General features: G+C 36.8%; 1 protein-coding gene across 10 annotated transcripts in view; it reads right to left on the bottom strand.

Moving 5' to 3' along the window:
- Positions 1–757: 757 nt before the first annotated feature.
- LOC127856225 (SRC kinase signaling inhibitor 1-like) overlaps positions 758–19,401 on the bottom strand; it is a 250,653-nt gene continuing 232,009 nt past the window's right edge. For 8 of the 10 annotated variants that reach the window (XM_052392316.1, XM_052392317.1, XM_052392315.1 and 5 more), the window contains 8 exons: positions 17,559–17,597; positions 16,985–17,166; positions 15,830–15,948; positions 13,683–13,813; positions 11,047–11,122; positions 9,928–10,011; positions 8,008–8,155; positions 758–7,191 (listed from right to left, as the gene is read on the bottom strand). In XM_052392316.1, the coding sequence (XP_052248276.1) occupies positions 5,926–7,191; positions 8,008–8,155; positions 9,928–10,011; positions 11,047–11,122; positions 13,683–13,813; positions 15,830–15,948; positions 16,985–17,166; positions 17,559–17,597 (2,045 nt within the window). In that variant the 3' untranslated portion in view covers positions 758–5,925. The remainder of the gene's footprint in view (positions 7,192–8,007; positions 8,156–9,927; positions 10,012–11,046; positions 11,123–13,682; positions 13,814–15,829; positions 15,949–16,984; positions 17,167–17,558; positions 17,598–19,401) is intronic. The other 2 variants (XR_008037915.1, XM_052392313.1) reach the window with 2 other exon arrangements.

Genomic DNA, 19,401 nt, shown 5'->3' with positions numbered 1-19,401 from the left:
GCATCTAAGTGGTAAAGGGGTAATATTCTAACGAATCAGTATGTTCAATGTTTACTTGTACATTTAGTATGACACATTGGCAACATGCATGGCTACATACACCAGCGGTTTGCAATATGCCATGAATAGGACACACTTAGGCTTTTGATTTTTAATGATAAAAATCAAGAAAAAAAACCTTTTGTTAAAAGTGCCTTTAAGTTAACGTGTAAGTGAAGACCTCAAAACACAGTAGAAAGCTCAACTATATCCGACGCCATTCAACTTCAAAGCGAGACCTGACTTTTGGTTGGCACCAGATATGCATATTAGACATACCTGGTTGACATTATTCTGTGACGACGTACCGGTATGTGTATTGCATCGATTGTGATAAAAGATCGCGGGCACGTTTCATAAATGACATAGTGGATATAGAACAGACATTAAAATACACTCTCATACATTCATCAATCAAGTGTGACATTGACATTCAGTTGCCTTGTCTGGCTAATGCCTTCTAAATTTGATCTCGTTGAACAAACTTTAGAGAAAAGTTAAGCGGTATTGGTGGCACACATTGTCTCTATGACATGAACGTGTGAGCGAAAAATCATGACACTTCTCCAACCCGTAACATAGATACGAAGAAGACAAGACAGAGATATTACGTGTCATTATTTCAGTACAATTCACTGTTTTGAACACCTGTACTCAGAAAGAAATTAACAACTAAAACTTATACCAAGTAGGTCAACAAAACACACTCGAAACAAGCTCAACTCTCAATGCATTTATTGTCCAGTGTTTTAATACCGAGTCGAAAACTAATATCTTCTTTTTGTGGAAAAAAACCCATCATGCATGCATGCAAATGTACAAACAACAATACATATGTCCATGGTACAGGGTCATTATTATAAAGGAATCATAAATAAATACAGCAATAGAACACATAATTGTTTCAATAATCATTATATGTATATTAATCATTGCAAAAAGAACATTGTTAAGACGATTACTGGTAAATATCTAATAACCTATAACATCCATAAGGTTGGTTGAATTAAAACACGCTTCGAAAGATGTTAAAATTAAACAAAATCGTGACCTTGCTAATAACATCTTTTCATTTTCTTCAATGTGAATACTATTTTTGGTTGAACAAAAAAATATGTTTGTAGCACGAAACAAGTACACAATCTAACAAATTACACTTAAAAGATTACATTCAGCATCCAATTGCCGAAGGTATTCCAAATGTGTAAAATTGCAAGCAGTATGTTAGTGAAAGTTTTGAAACAGAATTATGTGTATTTAAAAAATGTTTATGCTACAAGTACTTAAAATGTAGTATGGAAATAAGAGATGTTTGTTAAACATGTTATCCCTGCCACATGCAGCCAAGTTAAAGATATGTTTTGTAATATTCATTATTGTATGCCACTGTGACATTTATCGGAAAATCTTGACATTACTTCCTTTCCCACTAACCAAAATAATTGCTTATTTGATGCAGACGTTTTTTATGTTACATGACCTTTGACCTCTGACAGGTTGAGCTCAAAACCAACAGGCGTCTTCCTGTTATCCACAGCTACCCTCACAATAATGAGGATGATCATAGGTCTAAACATTCTAGTGATATCCCATGGTAAGAAAGTGGTGATGAGAACACAGTTGACCTATTGACCTCAAAGTTGAGAGACCAATCCTTTTTCTCCATAGTAGCCAGCATACAAATTCTAGTTCAATGCATTCCCAAGATATCTGTGGAGACACATTTTATGTTTCAAGCACCTGTGGCCCTTGACCTTTTGACTCAAAATCAAAATGTGTCTTCCTTTTTCTCCACATAAACCAGCATATAAACTTAAATGAGTATTGTAACAACAGTTTCTAGATGTTGTGGGAAATTGGCAGAAGGGAGAGACTATTCAATCCACAGACAGATGCAAAGCAATAAATAACCACATAACTACTAAAACTACTGAGAATTAATTGAACCAGACAAACACAGGAAATTTCAATCGATCAAATTCTTAACCTGTTTTATCTAGTTAAGCTACATAAAAAAATCTACATTTTAGGCCAAAACAAAAAAAATCCACACATTACTACAAGCTTATTCTTGTAAGTCAACATTGAGTTCAGGATAGATACATGTATAATTGTTAAAAATAAGGAGCATTACATAAGTAATTTAACAAGTTTCCGTATAAGCAACCAGTTCATACAACTGAAAACAATCTGGCTGAAGAATTGTAAAATAAATAATCGACACAATTTCTTAGGTAAAAAAATCTTGGATAACCTTTCTCTGGATTCTGTTAAGAGAGTTCATATTTAATCAACTGTCGACATGACTGTTATGTTCAATACTTTGTTGAACCTTAATTATGAATTTTAACACTTGCATGATGCAACAGGGATTTCGGTAGATATTGAAAACCAGGAGTCAAAATGACCCAATGTCTCAAAATTATGATAGGTCAAAATAAAAAATTATTATGGTCAAAATACTGAAGTAAGTAATTTGAAATGTTCCTACATGTAAATGCATGTGTAAGGTTTTGTAATATTTTGTATTATTATTTATCATAATAATGAATAAAACATTTCACACAAATATAATTATTTCCATAAAAGATTTCTTGTCCTTTTTTCAATTCGAATTGTGAAAACAAATGTGTCAAAATGATCTACGGCTAATTTTTGGCAGAAGTCAAAAATGAGAAAATTGAAACTTGCTTGCATCAAAATGCAGGATTCAATTGAAATCCCCGATGAAAGAAATTTTGATATGATTATTTAATATTGAAAACAAAAAAACAAGAGATGTGTTTGTCAGAAACACAATGCCCCCTATTGCGCCGCTTTGAAGCCATATATTTGACATTTGACCTTGAAGGATGACCTTGACCTTTCACCACTCCAAATGTGCAGCTCCATATACCTGGATAAAACACTAATACCTGGTTAAACTCATAGTTTTGTATAAAAAACTTTCCAAACAAACTGAGAAGAAATTGATACCTAATTTTAAATATTGTGCTTCAGCTTCGTTTGTTTGGGATGAGAAGGAATACCATATGTGTTATATACTTTATTTAAAATGGAAAAAAGTGTTGTTTATTTTTAGGTTTCAAACAGTGGCATTCAAAGTACTTTAACGAATAAAATCAGACACATTAACATTAGAAAGATTTATTTAAAAACAAGATGTGTTTGTGAAACACTATGTCCTCCCCATATCTTTGACCTTTGACCTTGAAGGATGACCTTGACCTTTCACCACTCAAAATATGCAGCTCCATGAGATACACATGCATGCCAAATTTCAAGTTGCTATATTCAATATTGCAAAATTTAAACTTTGACCTTGACATTTGACCTTTCACCACTCAAAATGTGCAACTCCATGAGATACGCATGCATGCCAAATTTCAAGTTGGTATATTCAATATTGCAAAATTTAAACTTTGACCTTGAAGGATGACCTTGACCTTTCACAACTCAAAATGTGCAGCTCCATGAGATAGATAGATAGTATAGACTGGGGGACATACAAATGTTTTTACCACACATCACATCTCATACAATTTTGCTAGACTATGTTCATGCTATGATGTATGCTATGTTCATGCTATGATGTATGCTAGGTTCATGCTATGATGTATGCTATGTTCATGCTATGATGTATGCTATGTTCATGCTATGATGTTTGCTAGGTTCATGCTATGATGTATGCTATGTTCATGCTCTGGTGTATGCTATGTTCATGCTCTGGTGTATGCTAGGTTCGTGCTCTGGTGTATGCTAGGTTCATGCTATGATGTATGCTATGTTCATGCTCTGGTGTATGCTAGGTTCATGCTATGATGTATGCTATGTTCATGCTCTGGTGTATGCTATGTTCATGCTATGATGTATGCTAGGTTCATGCTATGATGTATGCTATGTTCATGCTCTGATGTATGCTATGTCTCATAGTCATTAAGCCTATTAAAGGCTCCAAAACCTGGAACACATATCAATTGTAAAAATGACCTAAGTGATAGAAGAATGACAAAATGTTAAAATCCCAATGATATGTCACTCCGTGTTAACAGCAGACCCTCAAATCTTTTGAACACATCTGGCAAAATGTCAAGAATAGAAATAAATTAGCAACAACTATCTTTAACAATCAATCACCTGACATACATATTACACAAATGTTACTAGTCTTTATCCCTTTACCACTTAGATACGTATTTGGACGTATTTGTAGTCCCTTAGAGTTAAATTTAATTATACACCTTTTTTTTTACTAGATCTAAGTTTTTAAGGCTTCATTTTTAACCTTTAGATACTAATGAACAGCAAACAGCATAAAACCAGAACAGACTGCGAGTTACTTGCAGGCTGTTCTGGTTTTATGATGTTTTTACAAAGCCATTTTCACATTGCTTCTGAGTGGGAAAGGGTAAATTGTGGTTGAAATAGTGTTTTTTTATATTTGGATTCTTTACATGTAACAGTCATGAATGTTAGATGTCCATCAAGTTTTACAAGTGATTTCCTTTTGCAAATACTATTATGCATAAGAAATGTATGTTTAATCTTCAAGATTAAGTATCAGATATGAGAGGCTTTAGCCATATGTGTATGTGCTAAATAACATACAATCTTAACATTTTTAACATGTGTGCTAAATAACATACAATCTTAACATTTTTAATATTAAGTACTTTACAACAAAATTGCGTGAATGTGCTAAATAGCATACAATCGTAACATTGTCAACATTACTAAAGTACTTTACAAGAACATGACTACAAAGCAAATAAATATGACAGACATGTTTGAGTAAATACATAAGTGTATTCTAAAAAGTACCTCTTTGACAATACGTGCATCAGTGTTTGCTGCTAAATTTTATAATATTGGCAAGCATGAACATTATAATTTATAAGCATCATTGATTGTTCTTATTGCTGATTTATTGCACAGTAAATGTACATTGCATCGTTTTTTTGCTTTTTGCAATATTAGATGTTGCCAGAAAGCATGTGTAAAAAACCCCAAAGTGAAAACAAGTATACTCGGTGACAAATAAATTATAATCGATAAATACTAATAAACATAAATGCATGTACATGTACAGAGCAAACCGACAAAATCTGCTACCAGTAAGTGAGAACTAACTGACATGTAAAAATAAACCTATTTGACAATTGGTTTCAAATCTACTTAGAAACTAACTGGTGGCAAATTTACACTAATCTATCAATGACTTTCTCTTTAGTTTTCTTCTCTGCTGCAAACTGTTCAAGATCTGAAAGCTCTTCAGTTTTTGGTTTTGAAGTCAAACTAGATCTTCTTTCTGGAGGTGGTGGTCCCACTTTTTTTCTTTGGACGTCCTGTTCATCAAATGAGACTGATTGGTCAATTCTAGATTTCAGCTCTGTTGATTGGCTAATGGTCTCATCAGCGCTCTGGGTCAGTGAAGAGCTTTCCTCAGAAACCTCATCCTTCCTTTTGAGCCAGAGGTCTTTTTGGGAATCAATGCTACTGGAACTGCTGTAACTGCCCAAACTTTTGCAAAGAGTTTGATCACTTTTATCATCACTTATATTTGTTACTTTGCCATCAATAACTTTACGCGAGGATTCATGTTTTGAAATTTCACTTTCAAATTCTATTTCAGAAAGGTCTTTTCAATTTCTTTAGGTACAGCTTCTGAATCTAAATTACTTGCAGAAACTTTCTTGACAGGTTCTTGTGGTTGTTCACCTTTGATTTCCAGTTTGTCTCTCTTGCTCTCTAACAAAGGAGTTGAAAACTGTTTTAAAGACCCTACACTAGATTTTCGTTCCACTTTAGTGTCAAAATCAATATTACTAGCGAACTGCTTTGGAGGTCGAATAACTTCAGAGTCACTCTTTGTCGATGAAGCGAAAGTCACTGATGGCTTTGATATGTGGCCATCAGAGTGTTTTGTCTTCGGCTTTGGCAGAGATCCATTGATGGTAGCCTCTTTGACTGCAAGGACAGCTGATCCAGGCAGCTTACTACTTTTCCTGGGAGGTGGGGGTGGCGGTACTTTTTTGGTCTGGCTCCAGACAGTTCAGACTCCTTTTGTGAGTCCTCACCAGACAGAGAAAATGGATGGGGTCGTCCTTGAGGAACTAATCCCTGCTGACTAGGAGGAATCTGATACTTTGGTGACTCGGGTGTTAAAGGGCTTGACCTAGATTTCGTTGGTGAATATGGTTTTGGAATAGCGGTGAATGTGGTCCGCGGTTGGCTAGAGCTTGTCTGAGTGCTGGCATAGCAGAACGGTGAAGCTGGACTGAATCTTTGGCTCGATATTATAGAGGATCCAGACACAGGCAAACTTGAAGGTTTTAAAGCAGATGAAGGTAAGCTGCTGATTTGTGATACTCCATAATGAGGCTGGGTTACAGCACTGGATGAAAAAGCTGATTTCGAAGTCTGAACTGTACTAGGAACTGATTTGGACTGAGGACCAGTTGCACTAGATCCTTTACCATATTCTGTTGGTGAATCCACCGAAAGTGATCCACCAGTTGTTATTGGTGATGTTGATGTAGTGGGGGTCGGTGGTGAAGAAAGTGAACTGAAAAATGCTGCCCTTGCTGCTGTCTTCTGAGTAGTCAAATCTATTTGTTTTGCACGTTCTTTTTCTGCCCTTTCTCCTTTCCTGCCAATTTGTCTCTTGTGGGTAGTTGTCTCAGTTGAAGTCACCGGTAATACTGCTGGATCTGAACTCAGACCTTTACTGCTCCTCCCATCCAACCTCTGCTCTCTTCGTTCGTGAACCTTCGCATGAGGATCGTCATGGTAAAGAAAATCTCGAGCAGACATTTGCTCGCTACCAGACGACACAGTTTTAATGAGGCTCATAACTGGGTAGGCAATGGACGGAGAGGTGGCAGACGATTCTGGCTTCGAGGTAGCTTGTTGACTAGCACTTTTGGGTGTAGAAGTGGACATTGGCATAACAAATGATATGATGGATGAGGTGTCACCCATGGTTGCCGTGGACAACAGCTGACAGGAAGACACAGTTGTCCCCACTGGCTGGGATGACGGAGCACCATGGGGCTTCAGAGCCTTCGTAGCAAGCTCTAGAGACTTCCCAAAACGCAGCGACTCTTGCTGAGTGGTGATCTTCTTCTTAATCATTCTGGCATTTTCTGCAGCCTAAAAAATATGTAAATATGACATGTTAAAGTAAGCAAAAGTGCTTCCAAATATCACTGGCATCAACTTGAGAAAGATTTCTTCTTATGTTCAATATGAGTGAATAAGATTTTTTTAGTTCCAAATCTTTTTTTTTAGTTGCTATTTGACAAATGGTGACCTTGAACCCCCCTTTGACCCTTGATAATGGATACCTTGTTATGAAGTTTGATTACAGCAGCTAAATACTTTTTTCATATATTAATAATAACATAAATACCTGGGGACTGTTTCAATAAACATCCTAGTACACATGTACGATGCGATACGTTTTTCGAAGATACATAATTGCTAAAGTCCATATCATATGATAATACATTTACAGTACTTAATTAATTACATTGGCATCTCAATCGCCGTATATATTTGACTAGCATGGCGAGCTAGTTCGTCTACTTAAAAAGATTACAAAATTCTCTCGTAAGTAAAAATTGTCGTACGATCGTTTATGAAACGGCCCCCAGTATTTGAAAAAGGTGACCACGTTCTGAGAAAACTGGGTTTAATGTATGTGCGTTCAGTGTCATCCAAAACAAGCCTACTCAATCCGCACAGGCTTAACGTGGATGACACTTTCCACTTGTATTAATTATTTCATTTAAAGGAAGTCTCTAATGAAAGAAAATTCAGTATAGCCGGAAAGTGTTGTCCTCGAATAGCCTGTGCAGATTGCACAAGCTAATCTGGGATGATACTTTACTCACACGCCTTAAGCCCAGTTCTCCCAAAACGTGGCTGGTATTGTAGCATGCATGGCACCTGTATACCTGAACTCACCTGTATTCCCTGAACTCGGGCCTCGTGGTTGGGGACCATGGCCTGAATGTTCTCCAGCACTGCCTTCTTGTCCTCCAGGGTGGGGATACGAGCCCGCGCAGACAGCGACACGGTCTGAGGGGGACGGTGCTCCTGAACACTGGCCAGCCTGAGAGAGGAATGGTCTATGAGTTTATGTAGAGACCTGGCGAATTAATACTTTTGGAATTATTTTCCTATAAATACATCAGCCAGAACAGAGCAGGAGAAAATGGAGCGCATTTGCAGAACCATGATAGCTACATTTTTTTTGTTTCCTGGATTTATATGACCCAAAAAAACTTTCCTAAACGTGAGGAAAGGTTTGCAGAATTTATATGAAATCGCTGCATATTTTCCTTAACAAGAGCATTATGGGGATGTGACGGCCACGCCAACAAGAGCATTATGGGGATGTGACGGCCACGCCAAACTTTGGATAAGTAGGAAAGCTCAAGACTATTCAGTGAATAGTCAAGTTAAAACTTGAACATTAACAGCCGTCACACAAGTGTTTTGCTGCAACATTGTATTCTCATTTTCCAAGATCGAACAGTTAAGTCATAGACACAGGTTTTCCAATAATTGGTCTTCTGCTACTATTAGTCCTTTACCAGTAAGGACTTGATGTAAGATGTAAATTACATTACGATACCCATTTTTCTGTGACTTTTACATAATGTTTTTGTTATTATTAACATTCATAAAATAATTCTTAAAGGAATTCAACAACAGCGCCTATCTTCCACTGACTATCTTCAACACTTATATCAAGCACATAAACCCATATATGCCTAGCGTCTAGAAAAAAGGCCTTGGCAAACAGCCTAGACCCAGCTGAGACGCCGCATGATGCGGCATCTCATCAGGGTCTGCGCTGTTTTCTTAAAGGAATTTCTGTAAGAAAAATTCTAACAAGGGCTGCTTGTAAAACATGCATGCCCCCCATATGGGCTGTCCGTTGTAGTGGCAGCCATTGTGTGAATACGATTTTTGTCACTGTGACCTTGACCTTTGACCTAGTGACCTGAAAATCAATAGGGGTCATCTGCGGGTCACGATCAATGTACCTATGAAGTTTCATGTTCCTAGGCAAAAGCGTTCTTGAGTTATCATCCGAAAATCATTTTACTATTTTGAGTCACCGTGCCCTTGACCTTTGACCTTGTGACCTCAAAATCAATAGGGGTCATCTGCAAGTCATGATCAATCTACCTATGAAGTTTCATGATCCTAGGCATATGCGTTCTTGAGTTATCATCTGAAAACCATTTTACTATTTCAGGTCACCGTGACCTTGACCTTTGACCTAGTGACCTCAAAATCAATAGGGGTCATCTGCCAGTCATGATCAATCTACCTATGAAGTTTCATGATCCTAGGCGTATGCGTTCTTGAGTTATCATCCGGAAACCATTTTACTATTTCGGGTCACCGTGACCTTGACCTTTGACCTAGTGACCTCAAAATCAATAGGGGTCATCTGCTAGTCATGATCAATCTACCCATGAAGTTTCATGATCCTAGGCATATGCGTTCTTGAGTTATCATTCAAAAACCATTTTACTATTTCTGGTCACCGTGACCTTGACCTTTGACCTAGTGACCTCAAAATCAATAGGGGTCATCTGCCAGTCATGATCAATGTTCCTATGAAGTTTCATGATCCTAGGCCCAAGCGTTCTTGAGTTATCGTCTGACAACCACCTGGTGGACGGACCGACAGACCGACATGAGCAAAGCAATATACCCCCTCTTCTTCGAAGGGGGGCATAAATATAGAAATAAGTATACTAGAAATCCCTAATTTTGGAAATAAAGTGATCCAATTTAGAAGGATGGGAGAGTCCACTAGGCATAAATGGGTAAAGCATGTGTACAAGATGGGTAAGAGTGCCCTACCTTTTCAATGTGAACAAGGTACCAGTGAGTTTCTTGCATTTCTTCAACGAGTTGTCCAATCGTTCTGGCTCGTCCTTCAGCCATCTGCAAACATAGAGTTGAGTTAACCCTTCACCAATCATTTAAGCCATTTGACATTTTTGTAGACCCTTAGAAAATCAAATTAAATTCAAAACCTTTCTGACTACATTCAAGTTTTAAAGGTTTCATTTCTTACCCTAAGGTGCTGATGACCAGCCAACAGCATGAAACCTGAACAGACTGCGAGTTGCACACAGGCTGTTATGGTTTTATGCTGGTTGCAATCAGCCATTTTCACTTTGCTTTCGAGCGGAAAGAGACTTTCGTAGTGAAAATCCCAAGTAAGTTTAGCTTCTGACACAGCAATTTTAAAGTGACCTTGTCTGCTTTATTACTTCCCATATTATAGAGCAAGTGAGAGCACATATCACACGGGTAATGGGTGAATGTTCTTTTTACAAATCATGTGTCATATAATTTATCTTCAGATTATGAACTTCATAAATATTATGACATCGGGTGGTCATGTTTGAAAAAACGCTTTTTAACGAAACAGCAATTTGTTTTTACAGATAAAGAAATGCAGAGCAGTCACCTAAATGAGTCGTGTTCTGAGAAAACTGGGCATAATGCATGTGCATAAAGTGTCGTCCCAGATTAGCCTGTGCAATACACACAGGCTAATAAGGACGACAATTTCCGCCTAAATTGGATTTTTGCTAAGAAGAGACTTCATTTAAACAAAAAATGTCATAAAAGCGGAAAGTGTCGTACCTGATTAGCCTGTGCGGATTGCACAGGCTAATCTGGAATGACACTACGCACATGCATTAAGCCCTGTTTTCTCAGAACGCAACTCAAATGATTAAATTTGACATACACATGTTTGCAAAATTTGCATCATGTTTTGCTACGATTGTTTGCTTAATTAAGAGAGCAATAAACAATGGTAAGAATATGATTTTTTTATGTAACTATGCAAGTGTTGGATTCATACTAAACAAAAAATGAAATGGTACAATATAATAATACAAACATGTCATAATAATGCACAATGGCACATCATTTTGTTCAACAAAACTATACAAGAAAACACACTTTTCTTCTCTAACAATAACTTCCATCTCTGCAGCCATGACATGCTTCAAACGCTCTTGAAGTTTTGGAAAGCGGGCTAAAAAACAAAATAGGAAACAATGACAACCATATAATTTCACGTCTTATCGGAGAATTTCATTGTTTCAAATATGCAAGGATAATAACACAATCTAGAGAGTGCAAAACAATTGAAAAATAAAATGCATTTAAATTAATTTTCTTAGCAGGGAAAAAAAACACCATCTTAGCAGATATGCGCTGACATGTGTTCAAATAAGATGGAGGACATGTAATAATGCTAACAAGACTATTGCCAAGCGATAAAAGTCCCCTACTGGCTCCACTATTGTCAGAAATTCCACCATTGTCAGAATTGATTTTGTATTTGTTGCCATAGCAACCAGAATTTTTGACATAGGAACAAAATGAAATGACATGCATAATTTCCATATTGCCATCTATCCATGTTCCAAGTTTCATGAAATAATATTAAGAACTTTTAAAGTTATCCCAGGATCCAGAAAAACACCATTTTCAGCAGTATTTCTAGTCTATTTGTTGCCATAGCACCCAGAATTTTTGACATAGGAACAAAATGAAATGACGTGCATAATGTCCATATTGCCATCTATCCATGTTTCAAGCTTCATGAAAAAATATTAAGAACTTTTAAGCAATCGCAGGATCCAGAAAAAAACACCATTTTCAGCAGTATTTCTAGTCTTTTTGTTGCCATAGCAACCATAAATTTCTACGTAGGAACCAAATGAAATGACGTGCATAATGTCCATATTGCCATCTATCCATGTTTCAAGTTTCATGAAAAATTATTAAGAACTTTTAAAGTTATCGCAGGATCCAGAAAAAATCACCATTTTCAGCAGTATTTCTAGTCTATTTGTTGCCATAGCAACCACAATTTTTGACGTAGGGACAAAGTGAAATGACGTGCATAATGTCCATATTGCCATCTATCAATGTTTCTAGTTTCATGAAAAAATATTAAGAACTTTTAAAGTTATCGCAGGATCCAGAAAAAAACACCATTTTCAGCAGTATTTCTAGTCTATTTGTTGCCATAGCAACCAGAATTTTAGATGTAGGAACAAAGCGAAATGACATGCATAATGTCCATATTGCCATCTATCCATGTTCCATGTTTCATTAAAAAATATTAAGAACTTTTAAAGTTATCGCAGGATCCAGAAAAGTGTGACAGACTCACAGACGCACAGAGCGAAAACCATAAGTTCCCTCCGGTGAAACCGGTAGGGGACTAATATAACAAGAGATGTGTTTGTCAGAAACACAATGCCCCCTACTGCGCCACTTTGATACGTTTTTTGACCTTTGACCTTTCACCACTCAAAATGTGCAGCTCCGTGAGATACACACGCATGCCAAATATCAAGTTGCTATGTGAAGGGACATAGAAGTTATGAGCATTTTTCGAAACCTAAACGCGAAACCAAAACGCAAAGTCTGACGGAAAGACGGTCCGATCACAATATGCCCTCCTTCGGGGGCATAAAAAAGCAATCAGGACTTTTGAGCTGAACTCAATTTAAAATTGGAAGAGATATTTCATGATTAAAACCATTAGTTATGACCAAGTGAGATCTTTTTTGGGATGAGAAGTGGAAACAGCAAAATTTACAGCACACCTTTTTTCCCTAGATGGCTTTTTAATTATCATACATAATATATATTATTTCTGTGAAAAACAACCATAACAAATACATTTCTCTCAACCATGCTTTAGACAACAATGTAGACAACCAATTTCTATTGGTTAAACATTCTTTGACAGACGAATCACATGATGCGGTGACATTATCTTGTTGTAATGATGTCACTTATAAGTAATGATGTGACAGTTTTGAGTAGACAACTCATAGGATTATTAACAACAGGTTTAGGTAAAATACGAAAGCCTCCTGTTCTTTTTTACTGACAAAAGAAGATCTGACACTTTTTGCAATTTCATACCATATTTATCAAACTCATCTAAACAAATTCGTTATAAAAGCTTTTTAAAGGCTCTCTAAAAAGACTCTCCACACAGGTTCTCTTTACTTTCAAAATCTTTTAACTCAGTTAACAAAAAAAAGGCACAAAATGACAACTCAGATCATATATCAATCTTACCCTTTTCAGGCATGAATTATATACCTTTCCAATGACTGATTTGTTTGATAACATGACTCAGTATCAGTATCAGATATCCTATATATCTATTACTATACTTATCATGCATGACCAAAATACCTTTCAAATCACCAAGTTGTATGGTCGCATGACTCAATATCAGTGCCATTATATACAATAATTCCAACCCCTATAAGGAATGAACCGTATACATTTCAAATCGCCTAGATGTTTGGTGGCATGACTCAGTATAAGTGCCATTATATACAATAATTCCAACCCCTATAAGGCAGGACCGATATACCTTTTAAATCATCAAATTGTTTGGTCACATGACTCAGTATCAGTGCCATTATATACAATAATTTCAACCCCAATAAGGCATGAACTGTCGACCTTTCAAAGTGCCAAGTTGTTTGGTCGCATGTCTCTGTATCAGTGCCGTTATATACAAAATTTCGAACCTCTATAAGGCATGATCTGTATACCTTTCAAATCGCCAAGTTGTTTGGTCACATGACTCAGTATCAGTGCCATCCCCTCCACGTCGCTCATCTGTACGCGGCATTGCCGTGACAACACGTCAGATCTCAGCTCCTCCACTGCCTGCTCCAGATCGCTGCAAGAATGAAATTAATATAAGCCTTGCTCTGTGGGAAGTGGGTTTAACCTTTTACCACTAAGATACAAGGGTCATTGCACTTTACTGGTACATAATAAACAAGATGTGTTTGTGAAACACAATGTCCCCCTATATGATGTTTGACCTTGAAGGATGACCTTGACCCCTATATGATGTTTGACCTTGAAGGATGACCTTGACCTTGACCCTTCACCACTCAAAATGTGCAGCACCATGAGATACACATGCATTTCAAATATAAAATTGCTAGCTTCAATATTGCAGAAGTGACATAACATGAGCAATTGAGAATTTTGACCCATATATTTGACCTTGAAGGATGACCTTGACCTTGACCTTTCACCACTCAAAATCTGCAGCTCCATGAGATACACATGCATGCCAAATATCAAGTTGCTATCTTCAATATTGCAAAAGTATTCATAAAATAAGCGATTTGGGCCACATATATTTGACCTCTGACCTTGAAGGATGACCTTGACCTTGACCTTTCACTACTCAAAATGTGCAGCTCCATGAGATACACATGCATGCCAAATATCAAGTTGCTATCTTCAATATTGCAAAAGTACTCATAAAATGAGCGGTTTTGGCCACATTTATTTGACATCTGACCTTGAAGGATGACCTTGACCTTTCACCACTCAAAATGTGCAGCTCCATGAGATACACATGCATGCCAAATATCAAGTTGCTATCTTGAATATTGAAATACTGCAAAAGTGTACATTAAATGACCGATTTTGACCCATATATTTGACCTTTGACCTTGAAGGATGACCTTGACCTTTCACCACTCAAAATGTGCAGCTCCATGAGATACATATGCATGCCAAATATCAAGTTGCTATCTTCAATATTGCAAAAATTATTGCAAATGTTAAAGTTGGTGCAAACCAACCAACCAACCAACCAACAGACCAACAGACAGGGCAAAAACAATATGTCCCCCACTACTATAGTGGGGGACATAAAAAGAATGGAAAAACGAATAATTTTATCGTTGCTAAGCGCCAAACACCTAACAGCTAATGCAACATCTGATAATCCTTTTTATCCTATATATTTCATTAGTATAAGCCCCGCTTTGTCGATATTGGTAAACAACTGCGTACCGTTAAGTGCAATTTAGCCAAGATACGTATTTTCACGCATTTGTAGTCCCTTAGAAAGTTAAATTTATTTTAAGACTTTCTTACTAAATTCAAGTTTGAACTACTTCATCTCCAATCCTTAGTTACTGATGAGCAGCAAACAGCATAAAACCTCAACAGACTGCGAGTTACTCGCAGGATGTTCTTGTTTTTTGCTGTTTGCACATAGCCATTTTCACTTTGCTTCTAAGTGGGAAAGGGTTAATATACGTATTCAAACATAACTATGTGCTCATTGTTACTAGAGCCATCTTCTCACTCCACTCATTTTAAAATAAGGAATCAGATACATGTTTACTAAATCTGAACATTCTGTAATTTTACAAAAGTATATTAACCCTTTGTATTCTCACACATTTGTAGTCCCTTAGAAAGTTATATTTAATTAAAGACCTTTCTCAACAGATTTAAGTTTTTAAGGCTTCATCTCTAAACCATAGATACTGATGAGCAGCAAGCAGCATAAAACCTGAACAGGCTGTGAGTTACTGGCAGGATGTTCTGGTTTTATGATGTTTGCACATAGCCATTTTCACTTTGCTTCTAAGTGGGAAAGAGTTAATGCATGAGCGTAAAGTGTCATCCCAGATTTGTCAACAGACGACACTTTCCACTGTTCGTTGTTTTTTTCGTTTTTGTTAAGGCAGGCTCTTCTGAATGATAATCCAGATAAGTTTGCACTTCAAATGCAAACGTGTGGTAAACATTTGTTATCGTGGTTGAGCAAACACAAGAAAATCTTAGAAAAAATTAAGTGTCTGATGAATAATATTGGTTATAAAAGTACATTTTGTCCTGCTGTCATACATAACCCTACAAACATTGACTGCAAGCATACCTGAGCTCTTTCTCAGCAAGATGCTTATCCTCGAGGTAGATTTGGTACATAGTGTCCACTTCATTTCGTTGTTGACGAATGATTATGTTTTCAGCACCGGGAACGGAAGACATTGCATCCTGGAGACAAGTAAAAGACAGAACTGATTGACATGTGCATGGATTAAATAGATTACACTCTGACTTATAATATACATTTGCTCAATATTTCATGAAAATCCTTCAAAACGTAAAGGAGATATGGAGCGGACAAAAACACTGGACAAGCAAATGGAGGCTCAAAAAGGCAAATGTTTAATGTAACCTTTAATATTTCAACTCAAAGTGTGACCCCATCACCAAAAAAAGTGCGACTGTCAAATGAAAACTTTTGAAAGCTGTAGGAGTTACTTGTAAAGCAAGGACAAGAAAATGGAGTCTCAATTATTTGATTGTCAAGAGTGGTTTTGACCTTCAGCTGGTGTGGCTGACATATGTCTTGTGAATATTGCCTCAATAAATAGAACAATTGAGCCAAGTTCCATGAAATTTTTTTTTAGCTATAGAAAAAGCTTAGAAGACATAACAAGAGCACGGCAAAACGGGTGCCACGCTCGGCTGAATAAATGAAAGCTTGTCAGATTTTTATTTTTTTTAGAGGTCACAGTGAACTTGACCTTTGACCTAGTGACCCAAAAATGGGTGTGGCATGTAGAACTCACCAAGGTGCATCTACATATGAAGTTTCAAAGTTGTAGGTGGAAGCACTTTGATTTTAGAGCAAAATGTCAAGGTTTTAGCACGAGGACGGCGGACGTCAGACAACGAGCTGGCTATGACAATACCTCAGGTTTTCTCCGAAAACAGCCGAGCTAAAAAATGAAGACTCAAACATTATATACATACATTATGTCTTGACCTTGCACCAACCTGATTGATTCATGCCTCCTGCCAATTTCAATGACCATTTTGAGCAAAGTTTCATGAAAATTCATCCATGGGTATATAGGAGATACGGAGCAACATGGAAATGTCATGAACCATCACACAAAAAAAAGGGCATTCCTATCCCCATCATATCACCAGCAGATGGATATAAAAATACTTGTACGTAGAGAATGCTTAAGTTAATACATGTAGGAGTGTATATTGAAAATTTCAACCAAATTGTTCGCACTCTGATTTTCTTCCAAGCATCATCCACCGTCTCAATGATGGACTCCTTGTTTATCTGTTGCAGTCGACGTAGGCTATGCAGGTCCAAACGCAGGGCATCTGCCTGGTGTTTGATGGACAGGATGTTCATCTTCATGTCATGGGATAGAGCCACAGTGCCTTCAGAACCCAAATCCGATAAACCTAAGGAAAGAGAATGGGTTACACATCACCATTTTTGTCCAGGCTCCAAGTACAAATGTTACTTGCATTCATAAATTATGGACATAAAAGATTACTCTTCTCTATATCTTTTTCGTTTTAATAAAACAATGTACTCCATTGATTGTAAAGTTCTTATATAAATTGTACCAGAATCTAAAGAAATATCTACTCTTTTTCTGCTTGATTTGGAAAAATTTTCATCGCAGACATTATGCATATTCAAATTTAAGACACAGTAAACTAATAACATTTATTTCATCAGCAAACATCTGAAAACTGCTCAGCAAATTTTGAAATCCATACATCATATTCTCTATTAGCGTAAAAATGATCTTAAGGACAAACAAAAGCACAGATTCAACAGCTCATACCCTGGTACAAAGGCTGTTCCTTTTCATACCCTTCCACCCCTACAATAAATAGCACAAAGCAAAAGCATGAACATCAAACAAAGCAACAAGCAATCAGAATAGAATAAAGAAACCGAGCGCTGTTTTTTCAATACTTGAGATAACAAGAGCTGTCACCATAGGATGACCTATGCCCCCTATAAACGCTTTGTAGAAGTTATGAGCTTTTTTCGCAACCTAAACGCAGATTTCGAAACCTAAACGTGGACCCTAAGTTCAAGGTCAAGGTCACAGGGGTCAAAATTTGTGTGCGTATGGAAAGGCCTTGTACAAATGCATGCCAAATATGAAATTGCTTTCTGAAGCGACATAGAAGTTATGAGCATTTTTCGAAATCTAAACACAAAGTGTGACGGACGGACAGTCCGATCACTATATGCCCTCCTTCGAGGGCATAAAGAAGATGTCTTAGAATATCTTAAAATTAATCAGAAAGCCACATAAACAAGAGAGCGGACACTATGCTAAATCCTTGAAATGCACGAAGTGACCCCATGACCTAGTTGTTGACCCGGCATGACCCATATTCGAACTTGACCTAGATATTGTCTTGATACAGCTTCTGACCAAGTTTGGTAAAGATCAGATGAAAACTACTTCAATTAGAGAGCGGACACCATACTAAAACCTTGAAATGCGATAAGTGACCCCGTGACCTAGTTTTTGACCTGACATGACCCATATTCTAACTTGACCTAGATATTGTCTAGATACAACTTCTGAGCAATTTGGTAAAGATCGGATGAAAACTATTTGAATTAGAGAGCGGACACAAAAAGTGTGACAGGCTGACAGACAGACTGACAGACGGACAGTGCGAAAACTATATACCCCCTTTTCTTTGAAAGGGGGCATAAAAATTGTGTTCTACAAGTTTACTTTAAATGTTGTTCTTCATCCTTCTGTTAAGCAATCAAGAATAATATGAGAATATTCCGCCATATAGAAAGGACTAAAGTTGTTTTTTATAAATAACATAGACTTTGATGGGAAATATTGGTATGACACACTCAGTAATTCATAGCATTCACATTGGAAAAACTTTAACCCATTTATGCCTAATGGACTCTCCCATCCTTCTAAATTGGATCAATTTATTTCCAAAATTAGGGATGTCTAGTATATTTATTTCTATATTTAGAATATTTCTTACAGAAATTCCTTTAAGCAAACAGCGCAGACCCTGATGAGACGCCTCATCATGCGTTGTCTCATCTGGGTCAGGCTGTTTGCCAATGCCTTTTTTCTAGACGCTAGGCATAAATGGGTTAAGTGAAGAAAATTAAGATTATTTTTGTTTTAAATACCAATTAAGTTCTGATTAAATATCAAATAAATCTACAAATGTAAACATCTACATGTAAGCCAATTAGTACAAGCCCAGAATTTATGCAGCTGGCAAGAATGTCTCTCAATGAAAAGCAGACATGACACACTTTAAGAAAACGACATTGCTTACAGTAATATATATATATATATATATATATATATATATATATATATTATATATATATATATATATATATATTGTGGCATGAGCATTTAGAACATTTCGTAAACAGCACCGTTTGATAAAGCAAACTTTTCACTACCATAAATCTCAACTACTATCTGGATTATTATTATAGAATGCAAAGCAAGATTTAACAGAAGAACAAGAAATGTGTTTGTCAGAAACACAATGCCCCCTACTGCGCCGCTTTGAAGCCATATATTTGACATTTGACCTTGAAGGATGACATGGACCTTACAACATTCAAAATGTGAAGCTTCATGAGATACACATGCATGCCAAATATCAAGT

The sequence above is a fragment of the Dreissena polymorpha genome, chromosome 13, assembly GCF_020536995.1.
Source record: "Dreissena polymorpha isolate Duluth1 chromosome 13, UMN_Dpol_1.0, whole genome shotgun sequence".
Lineage (NCBI taxonomy): Eukaryota > Metazoa > Mollusca > Bivalvia > Myida > Dreissenidae > Dreissena > Dreissena polymorpha.
Note: the sequence above shows the minus strand (reverse complement) of the source record. Positions and strands in the feature narration are given on the sequence as shown.